At 37.1% G+C, this 12,609-nt stretch overlaps 1 protein-coding gene across 1 annotated transcript in view; it reads left to right on the forward strand.

Moving 5' to 3' along the window:
- SH3GL2 (SH3 domain containing GRB2 like 2, endophilin A1) overlaps positions 1 to 12,609 on the forward strand; it is a 205,090-nt gene that overhangs the window by 146,109 nt on the left and 46,372 nt on the right. Inside the window, exons 2-3 of the mRNA XM_056117195.1 lie at positions 3,955 to 4,023; positions 11,835 to 11,907. Of these exons, the coding sequence (XP_055973170.1) occupies positions 3,955 to 4,023; positions 11,835 to 11,907 (142 nt within the window). The remainder of the gene's footprint in view (positions 1 to 3,954; positions 4,024 to 11,834; positions 11,908 to 12,609) is intronic.

Genomic DNA, 12,609 nt, shown 5'->3' on the forward strand with positions numbered 1-12,609 from the left:
CAACTTCAAAGGTCAAGTCACTGATACAAATCTTGTGGAGAGATTCTAAACTGAATTCTAGGTGCTCTCTGCCTCCATTTCCGGCTTAGTAAAAATATTTGTTAAAGCAGACAAAGCTGATTGATTGCTGGGTCAGCTCTCAGTTGATGAAGGCTTTTTAGTTATGATTGTAGTTATGTCATACAAAGCCTGATATTTGAAGTTGCTCAGTGGTTTATAACTAGCACCATCCAGGATCCTGGTTAAGTAAACAGGTAGATGATAACAAGGATTAAAGCAAGAATCTGCTTATCACCATATGAAACTTGTGGAATTTAGGAAAGGGTAGCACCACGGACATCTCTTTACCAGCAAAGTGTTTAATCTGTGAAAATTCTGTTAAGATTGTGGTTCCACCTTTTCCTAGGCAAAGACTCTACTACTGGCAGAAAGCTTGTTTTTTGCAGTAGTTAGGTTTCTCATCTGCAGCATGAGCATAATATCTACTTTATAGAATAGCAGTACCAGTGAGAATGATATCTTGTGGATGGTTAAAAAATAGAGGGGGTTTAAATTATATGTAGCACTGTCCTCCCGTTGTTCATTGATTTGTTTGAGTGGGCCCAGTAATGTCTCCATTTTGAGACTTGTTGTTACTGAGTTTGTCATATCGAATACGTTACGGGCAGTTTGCCAGGCTTTCCCGTGGCGGGCGAGATACTTTCGATAACTTGCCTGGCTCTCCGAGAGGGGATTGTTATATACAAATACAATATGATTATGAAGTCAAGAAAACACTAATATACACTAAAATAGCGGGTTTTGTATCTAGGTTTAATTGCAAAAATCAAAAAATAATGTAATGAATTTTCCACGGAATATTAGATCTAGGTTCCTATCCTGTAACTTACATTATCTTTCTAGGAATTGTTTTGATCACTTCCACTTAAATAAACCAACAGTGACAGGAAACACTTTTGGACATTTCAAAATACAGGTGTTCTCTTAAGAGAACACTTAATAACAAAAAGCAGTGTAGTAAGGTAGTAAAATAAATAAAAGATGTTACTATCATTTTATTAAGCCTTTTACTTTTAATCATTGATCTTTAAGATTTAATTAGGTTAAGAAAAATAGCTGTGGACTGAAGCGATAGCACAATGGGTAGGGTGTTTGCCTTGCACATGGCCAACCCAGGTTTGATTCCTAGCATTCCGTATGGTCCCTTGAGCACCACCAGGAGTAATTCCTGAGTGCAGAGCCACACCTGTGCATCGCTGGATGTGACCCAAAAAGCAAAAAATAAATAAAGGAAAAGAAAAATAGCAGTAATTTTTTGGAAGTTATTTCAAAAAGAGCAATTAAATAAAGTAATGGCAGAGATAAAGATCCAAAAGCATAGGGTGGAGAAAGATCACTGAGATAATGGTAAATGGAGTAAAGATTATTTTAGAGGATGTAGTGTTGGAACTTTTTATACATAAAAACTTGTAAGGAACAGTATTTTAAAAAAAGGTTATTCAAATAAAAATCTAAAATTCTTTGAAAGATACAATAAGTAGATATACTTTATTGATTTGAAAAGGAAATGAGTATTTCCCGAATATCTTATTGACTTCAAAACATGTTCTTGTGTTTATTATGCCATATGAATGGCATTTAGATTACAGGGCTAGAGTTGTGCTAAAATTCACATTCTTGGAAATTTCAGGGATTGTCTCTTCTATAAGTAGTCCTTATGATTAAAAGAAGGCATTTTCTATAAGAGGATCAGGATGAATATAAGCTACCCCAAAATGGGAATGTTACCTCTTTCATGGCTTAATAGGCAAAGCCATGTAGCAGGGGAACTTTTGGAAGGAGATGAACTAAGCTGACTGTTCTGACATAGGTTATTATTGAAATTGCTACAAGAGGAAGACTTCTGTAAAGACTATGAAGCCAATGGCTATTAAAAGAAGTAAAAACTCATAATTCAACATCTGCCTGCGATGGGTTTCATTTTTTGGTCTTTTTTCAGTTTCCTAAGCTATGCAGTCAAGTTATGTATGTGGCCCCTTCCTTCTTGATGAATGCTTGCCTAGATATAAAGTTTCTTTTAATGCCTCTTCTGCAGTGTCCTACAACTTCTGGTAGGTCATATCCTCATTCTTTTTTGTGGGTCATGTCCTCATTCTTGTTTGTTTCCAGGAATTTTGATTCCTCTTTGATTTTATCTCTAATCCACTGGTTTTCAGTGGTCAGCTGTTTAATTTCCAGGTGTTTAATTTAATTCTCCCTCTCTCTTTGTGATTGTCTTCTATTTACAGTGTGTCATGGTTTGAAGATACCCTATGCAATTTATATAGCTGGGGTTTTTTTTCTCTATTTTTTAAGGTATGCTTTGTGGCTCAGCATGTGGCCTATCTTGGAGAATGTCCATGTGCACTGGAGAGAAAGCATTTATTCCTTTAAAATCAGCGTTTCCTTTCTTTTCCATTTTTTGAGCTTTAGTCTGGTTTATCTATTAAAAGGTGACTGAGCACTGTTGAAGTATCCAACTCCTATTGTGTAGCTATATATGTCCTCCTTGAAATCTATTAGCAGATGTTTTAAGTATTTTACTGTTCTCTTATTAGGTAAATAAGTGTTTAGAAGTGTGAATTCTTTTTGATGTACATATACCTTGATTAATAAGAAATGACCCTTTCTGTCTCATATTTTTGGGCCTGAAATTGATGTCATCTGACATTGATATGGCCACCTCAGCCTTTTTTGAGTAAGTTGTTTGCTTGAAGGATTGTCTTCCTACCTTTGACTTTCCTACCTTTAACTTCGAGTCATATTTTGCTTTATTGAAATGTACTTCTTGAATGCAAAAGAATATTGCATTCAATTTTTAATCCATTTTCCACTCTGCTCTTAGTTACTGCATTTAGGCCACTGACATTGAAAGAGATTATAGTCATGGAGTTTTGTGCCATCTTTCTGTATGTTTGGTATGTTTGTGAGGTTTATCTTGCCTTGAAGTAGCCCCATCAGTTGTTATTTTGAAGTTGTTTTTGAGTCCTTGAAGTTCCTGAATTGTTCATCTTTGAAGTTGTGTATTATTTCTTCAAATTTGAATGAAAGTCCTGACAGGTCAAATATTCTTGATAAGGAATTCATTTAATTGAGATTTTTAAAATTTTGTTTTAAACTTTATCCCACAATTTTCTTTGGACTTGGAGGCCTTGTTTGATTGGTCTGATTTAAATCTTGGGGATTCCCCTTAGTAAGTAATTTCCTTCTTTGATCTTGTGAAGTTTTGTATTCTATCCCTATGAGTTTCTTCATTCTGATTATGATATATTTGGGTCTGTTTTAGCTGGGACACTTTGGGCTTCCTGGATCTGAGAACATGAGCTCTTGAGCTCTGAGAACTTTTCACAAAGTACTATTTTATATAAGGATGTAGACAACTACAGAAGGCTTTGTAGTAGAATATGATTTTAGTTCTCTTATCTTAATCTAAGCTTGGATGATTTTCTTCTTACTAGTCTGATAGATGAATATTATTATCTGTTCAATAGTCCATTAAGGAATATATTGAAGAATTAGCTATTTTTTACCAAGGCAGCATTTAGAAATCTATCATCAGAGGTAAATGATTATTGTTCTGTTAACCCTTAGAACTTATAAGAGGAAAATGTGAGTTATTCAGTAATTGCATGATTTGTAAACAGTAAAGAACACTGAGGTTTAAACCATAAAATTAGTTTGAGTTCTTGCTTTATTACTTACCAGATGTGTGGCTTTTGGCAAGTGATGCATGGCTTTTGGCAAGTTGCTTAAATTTTGAGTCAGTTTCCTCCTAAAAAATACAATGAAGCAGCTCAACCTATGTCAGGGGATTACTGTGAGATTTTGTTAGTTATTCATGAATGTGCTTCAAACTTATGACACATTTTTGAAATAAAACTTACAGTCATTCTCCTTTTGTAATTTTTTCTACAGAAAGTGAGTGAGAAGGTTGGAGGAGCTGAAGGAACCAAACTAGACGATGACTTCAAGGAGATGGAAAGAGTAAGTGATCACCATTAAGCACTCCCCCTGTCATCAGATTGTCCAGAATATTAAGAGAAGGAAGAAAAGGACCCTACTTTACCCTGGTTACAGAAAATGTTTTTTGTTAAGCTTTTGTTGTTGTTGAGATACAGAGTCACAAAGTTGTTCATTCAGACAATGTTCATTGTTCAGTCAGACAATGCTCTAACCCCCATCTCTTCACCAGTGTACGTATCCTACCACCAATGTCCCCAGGTCCCCGTTTGCTCCTGCTCACAGTTTTGTTAGTCTTAAAAGTATTCTTCTTATAGTACGTATATAAAACAAAAAAGAAAGTGTATTCCTTTTACTATCCTAAAAACACAGCCTAAGAAAATGCCATTAAAGGGGGGTCAGGATGTTTGCCTTGAACTCAGCTGACCCGAGTTTGACCCTCAATACCCCAAATAATCTTCTGAGTCTCACCAGGAGTACTCCCTGAACTCTGTTAGGTATGACTGAAAACAAAACAAAACTCGATATGTACTTTTCTTAATGTTTTATTTATTTAATCGTTGAGAAGATTATCTCCTCATCAGTCACCCTCCAGAACTCACGGCTCCTTCTCCCAGAAGGGAGCATAAAATGAGACCCCCATAACCATTTCACCAGACTCCGCACCAGGCTATTTTCACTTGGGGCACCCCAAAGGAGGGGGTGAGAGACCACCCCGCCCCAAGAGACCCAGCCCCAACAGCCAACCTCCACTACCCAACCGCTGCCACACTCCAGGCCACTTTCCACATGCTCAGTCCGAGCCTCACATATGAGTGAACGTATTCCTGGACACAGCATAAGACACTCCCTACTCATTTTCCATAATTATCCCACCATATTTGATAGGGTTCAGACAGTAGACAACAAATTATAGAGGGAAATATTTTATGTATATTATATATATATACATATACATATATATATATGTACACACACATGCAATCCAACGAAGAGTATCCCCCATGACAGATACTCCTGGCATATTCAATATGCCAAAAACAGTAACAATAGCAGGTCTCATTCCCCTGACCCTGAAAGTTACAGTGGCATATTTGATATGCCAAAAAACAGTAACAATAACAGGTCTCATTCCCCTTACCCTGAAAGAGCCTCCAATCATTGGGAAAGACGAGTAAGGAGAGGCTGCTATAATCTCAGGGCTGGGAGCCATTACTGGCGCCCATGCAAGTAAATCGATGAACAATGGGATGACAGTGATACAGTGATTTTATTTAATCATTTAATCATTTTATGATCCCTTTTCTAAATAGGGATGTTGTGGAGCTAATGTATCAATAGAGTGAGGAGAGGTGGGGGCAAGGGAGGGAAAGAATGCTCTCCCAAAATATTTCTGGGAAAGTTTGCATTACTGTCTGGTGTTAGAATGCCCTCAAACAAAACTGTGCCAACCAGAGGTGGCAGCTAGACTCATGGTGAGACCATCGTTGTGTAGCCTGATCAACCTCTCATTCCACTCACACTACTTACTGCATGAGTTAGTTCATTGTTCCTGGGTCTTTAATATCTAAAACTAGTAGCATGACATTACTAAACTTGCGAACTTGATGTTATCATGTACTTAAAAATATAATTCTTGATAAATTATTTGTGAATAGTTATATTATTAATAAATGAGAATGGGGTTGGAGAAATAGTACAGTTTAGGACACTTGCCTTGCATGCGCCCCATCTGGGTTCAATCTTCAGCATCCCATATGGTTCCCTGAGCACCACCAGAAGTAATTTCTGAGTGCAGAGGCAGGAATAACCCTGAACATCACTCAGTGTGGCCCAAAAACAAAACAACAACAACTCACCTAGGATCCCCCCAAAAAGTGGGAGTGGAAAGAGTGAAAAGATACCATTCTTCATTTTTGTAATGATGATTGCTACTTTGTGTTTTTTTTTTCACTTTGAGACTCTTCACAGCAAGTGGTATCTAGACTTATGGTAAAGATTGTGTATTGTATAGTATGAAGAATTTGAATGGTTTGGAAATAGAAAGCATTACAGAAGCAGAGAGGATGACACAAGTCTATGACACCTAGAAACTGCTTTTGGTTAATAACTGCATTTATTTTACTTAAGATGTAGATCAAAGATTTGAAGAGCCTGGTATATTTATGGGAAAGGAAATAGCAAATCAAAAAAGAAGGACAGGCCCCATTTGAATTCCTGTGCCCGAATATATGTTTTTAAAGGACAGGGGCCTTGGGGCTCAGAGAGATACTAACTTGCCTAAGCATGCGACTGATCTGGGGTTCAAACTCCAGAACCTCCCCATATGGTTCCTTGTGCCTGGTCAGGAGTGATCCTTGAGTGCCAGAAGCAAGAACAAGCCCTGAGCACAGCCAACTATAGTTAAGAAAGCGGGGAAAAAGACAGAGGTCTTATGAAATGAGACTGTGTTGTTAATTACCTGGTTTTTCCAAGTTAAATTCTTAAGAGTAAACTGACTAATAGGATAGGTGCCAACTAGAGAAGAGTTTTAGTATGAGTGTTGGGTCTAAACAAGATGTCTGGTAAGTCACTCTCTTACACATAAAGTCTGGTAGCCACTTGCTCCACTGGACTCAAGTCTGCATTGTTCTCTATTTCTCATCTCTTTACGGTTCTAATCACTATCAGATTTCCAACCAAAGCTGATAAACATTGCTGTTCTTAGTTCTAGAAATAGTATTATATCCTTCCTTATCTGTAGCACCTGAGTTTCTATATCCTTACATACCTGCCTCCAAATAACTTGACTTCGACTTATCCAAACCCTGTAATATTGGAACTCATCAATCCTCGTGAGGAGCAGCCTATGATTCTGTTCATTTGCCTATAAATGTATTTTTCTTTACCTCTTTTTCTCCCAGTCTGTTCCTTGAAAGAATTTAGAATAATGTCACATGGACAGTGTCATCCCGTTAGTGATGGATGAATCAGGGTTTTAGAAACTTAGAACTAAGAAATAATAATTTAAATCCAGCTTTCAGTCTCTGCCAGAGCTAAAGGTACTAAGTTAGAGAGACAAATTGCATCAGTGGTTTTCTGTTTCTTAAGTAAAACTAAAAATAATAGGAAATTCGAAAAACATTTTTATCACCAGGCAACCAATTAAGCCTTTGAATGCAGGGCAATTGTACAAACTAATTGAAATAAAATATATGATAAACATTTCCTTCAGGCAAAGACTCACAGATACCCCTCTGATTCTGAAAGGCTTGTTTCTGTTTTCTAGAAAATGGTTAAGTAGGCTTTTATTTCAAAATTTAGCATTCCTGCAATAAAGTTAATTTATATATTTTGTATACTTTTGTATATATTTATTTATACTTCAGTAAAATTAGATTTCAGTGCAGTGTAGAAATTGCTTATCTCAGTTCATTCCACACAAGTTTTGTCTTATATGTGGTTATAATTGCAAATGCTGTATTCTCTACACATCTGAAATTATATTTATGGTGTATATCCCCAAAGTCATCGGCAAAGCAATGATTTACATTTAGAAACTCTCATCAACATGTCTATTCTCACACACACAATTTTAGTTTAATATTCCTATGTCTGAGAAAGAATAACCTGCCTACACTCAGTTTTCTGGTGATCAAGCATTTGGATTAGAGAAACCTCTGTTCAGCTTTGTCCTCTAAGGTGCAATTAGACAACAAAATTAAATAAATTGGAGGTTTGCTGCAAGCAGCACTACTGGGAGAAAAATATGTGTATTCCTAAAGGTGTTCCTCTAATCAGACTACCCTGCTTTCTTCCCCTGAGATTCAATAAAATCACCATCTCTGTCTCTGATCTCCCACGTCTTCCTTGCCACAGAAGATTGGGTGGGGATCCAGGGCAGTATTTGTTCTGCAGGGACCCATTTCTCTCCTCATAAGTGTCTTGCATGAAATTGTTTTCATGTTAATTTTAAATGGTGTCTGTTGCTTACAGATTTTATTAAGTACAAGCTAAATTTGTTACCATGGTACAGACATTGTGAAATTGTTCATTGGAATGCTGCAAGTATTTTTTTTTCAAGAGTGAAATTGAAGGCCTTCTACTTACCACCATGCTCCTTCTGTTACTGAAGCGATACCGTATTTTTAAATGTAGTTACCAGTAATTACTCAGCATATAATATCCTTCTGCTGGGCACCAGGAATACAATAATGATTAAGCACATTTCTGCTTTCAATTATTTGTTCCAGTTTTAATGAAACAAATGCAAACATAAGTACAGAACATAGTATTCCGTGTTCTGGAGAAGATTCTTTGAAAGATCTAATGGTAGGTGTATAGATCAGTGGAAGATTCCTAGAGGAGAGACTGCTTGAACAAAATTCTCAAATTTTCTCATGTCCATCATATGTGGGAAGTGCAGTAATTCAGTCCAAGGGTCTAGTATCTCTTTTGGAAGTATGAAGAGTAACCTGGGAAGTGACTTGAGAAAACAGAAATGAATCCTGATTTGGACTTGTGGCTACCTGTAGGCCATCTTAATTAGAATGGAATTAAGTAGTAATTCCAGGATTACTAGTTAAAAAGTGGTAAGCTCAGGATTTAATAAAAACAGGATTTTGAGTTTAAAATGGGGGGAAATACCATTTTTTTTGAAGGGAAAGACTGCTTTGTTTGCAGAGCCCTGAGTGGAGAAAGGCCAGTTCTTTATCATTATCATCCATTTAGGATTGGATCCCTATAGCCCACCCCAAGTGGCAGAGCTACAGTTAGTGAATAGAAACTATGGAGACAGAGCAAAACTCAATCTAAGAAGGGTCTTTAAGCTCTTAGACCTAGTTTTTCAAAAGAAGCTTAGAAATTTCTAAATTTCTATTGAAATAGGGAATAAACCCAGAAATTCCACCTCTAGTAAAATATACTAGTCATCTTCTATTTTGAGTTTTGTAGCAAGCGATTTGTTATTAATAGTGTCACATTTTAATAATATTACTTTTCTTCAGTTTCTAGTGATCTTTTTCAACTAGGATTAAAAAGGAGTAGGTTCCAGTCAGCACACCCAGGGTAATGTTGATCCCTGGATGCACCATGGGATCAACAGTCTTCGCTGTTGTGTTGGTGAATAAGACATGGATTCCTGGACGTGCTGATGAGTGAGAGCCCCAAATAAGATACCTGTGGATATTATTAGTAAGACAGAGATAGAAAAGTGTTTGAAATTTCTTAGGCTTCTGTCTGAAGATGGACAGCAGGCAATTCAGTCATTCTCCTATTGTTTCTCAAGCCCTCTGATGCATGGTCTTTCACGATCACTATCACAATCATCCTGTCCTTCTTAGATTGCCTCAAGCAGGCACCAGTAACATCTCCTTGGTCCTAGCCCTGAGATTCTAAAAACTGCCACATTCAAGGCTCTTTCAGAGTTATGAGAATGAGACCCATCGTTGTTACTGGTATTTGGCATATTGGGTACGCCACGGGGAGTTTTCCAGACTCTGCCGTGTGGGCAGGTTACATTCGGTAGCCTGCCAGGTTGTCCAAAGCAAGAATGAGATAATAAAATAATAATGGTCTTTACAAATACTGTTTTTCTATTATAGCCATATCAATTGGTGGCTTCAAGGAGTTCACTTCCCTTCTTTTATTCAGATTACACATATAAAATAATAGGCTTTTGACTGGTCTTTTCCTTCTGTGCTTATTATGTTTAATAAAATGTCAGGGAAAAATTGGAAGCAACTTTCTTGTTATTGTATTTGATAATAACTATTTTGAGGAAAATCTTAATAATGCAATATACACATTATTAAATTATTTATATTGACTCAAAAGTGGACTTTAATTAAAGCTTATTGTAGTTTCTAATAAAAAAAAAGTGTTAGCTAGAACTCTGTTTTCCAAAATGGGTGATGTTACTTCTTGAGGGGCATTGGCACAATCCAGGGGCATGGAAATAGCCTTCGGTAAGATTGGGGAACACTTTCTATTTGTTCCTTTAAAGAAGGTGTATTTGCAGGGCTACACTGAATAATTTTCTTTGCACAAAGCGAGGGAAATAAGCCAAATAAGTTTGGGACCTCTGAGCAAGCTGTTTTCATTATGGAAGTAGATTAGGTAACTAAAAGTGTTAAACTAAAAGTGTCAAAACAGTTAATTAATTTCAATGGCACAAATGCCTGGGATAGTAAAGTACTCTTTCGTCAAATCATAGGGGGTATTGGAATCTATGAGCATTCTGACCTCTAAGATATTAAATACCACTCTGTGGGAAAAAAGGTGCTCTTATTTTGGTACATCTAGTGTCTTCTGTAATCCTCTGAGACACTGACTTTTGCCAAGCTAGTGCTGTCTATTTACAGAGGCTGATAATTAGGTTGTCTGCTTAAAGAGCCCATAGGAGAGAAGGGGCTCTCTACTCGAAAAGAGACCACATCCACAACTTTCTTGGTGACCTCCCAGAAAAATCTCATTCAAGATATAAAGTAGTGGTACCTCGTACCCAGCTTCTGTAAAGAAACACAACTAAGGTGGGTATTCAGCATGATAGACATTTTCAGAAAAATGTAGTATAGAGCAGTCTTTGTCAATAAAGTTTACGTACACCCTAAAGACTTGTAAAACAAAGTTGATGTTAAACAAACATGTAAAAAACTAATGAGATGTTAAGAGTTTTCCTTGAACAGTGGTTTTACATTTCTAGGTTCCCAGCCCCATCCTGGAGAATGGAGTAAAGAGCCTTCCAATATAACTTGGTATCTCTATTCAGGATGGGAGATGTCCTTGTTGCCTGTATATTAATGAGCTTCGATTTCTAAGACATATAGATTGTGATCAGGAACACTTAAGCTGGAATAGAATTGAACAAGTTTTTAATATCAATTCTAGTTAGTAAAGTTTCTGAGGAGTTCATTTGTTTTTGACAAAAACCAAGCCAAAACAAAACAAAAACCCCAACACTTCCTGGGAATCTGGAGAGATCCTACAAAGATTAAGGCTCTTTGCTTTGCAAGCAACCAACCCAGGTTCTTGCAAGGCAAGTGCCTTACCCAGTGTACTATATCTCTAGCTCTCTGAGTTTTGCTTTTTCAGTTTATTTCTGGAACTTATTTTTCTTATGATTTACCTACTCTTCTGGGGTAAGCACAACTCACTCTTAAAAATCAAGATCATTACAGTATGACAGTTATTAACCATGCATTATATACGCTTCTCATAGGTTTTATTTACTTTGATGTGCTCAGTAAATAGCAAATCTAACCAAAAACTCTGAAATTCTGCATTAGTCTTTGCAACTTTAAGCACATAAAGCAAAATTTTAGCACTCTGTGGGCCATGGATCCTGTATCCAGTCTCCCATTGAACTAGGTAGGTCTTCCAGCTTTCTCATTTTACTAATGGATGACACTCACTGTTTTTGTAAATTGACATCTTACAGAGATTTGGTGATTTTTCAAATGATGCCCCTCCATGGTCTAGGAGGTTTCAGTGATGTACTTGAAGTTTGAATTTCTATATGCATATTTTTATGGAATTTTCTCCAGGTCAGGTCAACAGCAAACTGTTTTCAGAAATCAGATTAGTCTAATGGGAAGAGAAGTCTCTTTCCACCTTAGTTTGCCAGAAAATAATGAGGTGTAGGTGAGAAAAAATTCAGAAAATTACCAGGATCCTCTGTGGATAAAAAGGCTTTCCAAATCTTGATCAGACCCATTCGATTCCTTCTGGCAGTTCCTCAGAAACCCTTCTCCTTCTCCTCAGGGTTTGTGGTTGCTCTGTCTCACCACCAGTGCTTGCTTGTATTATATCAACAAATACTAAAGTTTGTCATTTCAGTTATCATTTTCTCATTTCAGAAAGTGGATGTCACCAGCAGGGCTGTGATGGAAATAATGACTAAGACAATTGAATACCTGCAACCCAATCCAGGTAAGGGGGTAGTCTTGCAGGTAACCTTGAGTTTTTCTTTGAAAGACACTTGAGACTTGGTGCACTGCTTTACCTCAGTCCCTCTTTTGGTGGTTCACTGTCTTCAGAGATTTTTGAGACTTTGGGGTTCCCATTGAATTAACTGGTACATTTTGTCGGGTTTTATCTGCCCTGCCAATCACCATGACCACAATTGTGTGACTCCTGGTCATTGCATCAATAAAAGCACCCCACATTGAACAGGAAACTTACTTTCAAATACTAATCAAATAATAGATCATTGTATAGGGACAAGAGTTTTTTGCCTTTATCTTTGCATAAACTTTGAAATACTCTTCAGTTTCCTGAGAGGGAGATTTACATGTGATATGCCAAACACAGTAACAAATCTCAAAATGGAGATATTACTGGGCCCTCTTAAGCAAATCGATGAACATATATATATGTATATATACATATATATATATATGCCGGAATGATAGCATTGTGGGTAGGGCATTTGCCTTACATGTGGCCGACCCAGGTTTGATTCCTTCTCCCCTCTTGGAGAGCCCAGCAAGCACTGAGAAATACTCTCAGTAGCCCGTACAGCAAAGCCTGGCAAGCTACCTGTGATGTATTCGATATGCCAAACACAGTAACAACAAGTCTCACAATGGAGATGTTACTGGTGCCCACTTGAGCAAATTGATGAACAATGGG

This window comes from Sorex fumeus, unplaced genomic scaffold (assembly GCF_029834395.1).
Source record: "Sorex fumeus unplaced genomic scaffold, SorFum_2.1 ptg000034l, whole genome shotgun sequence".
Lineage (NCBI taxonomy): Eukaryota > Metazoa > Chordata > Mammalia > Eulipotyphla > Soricidae > Sorex > Sorex fumeus.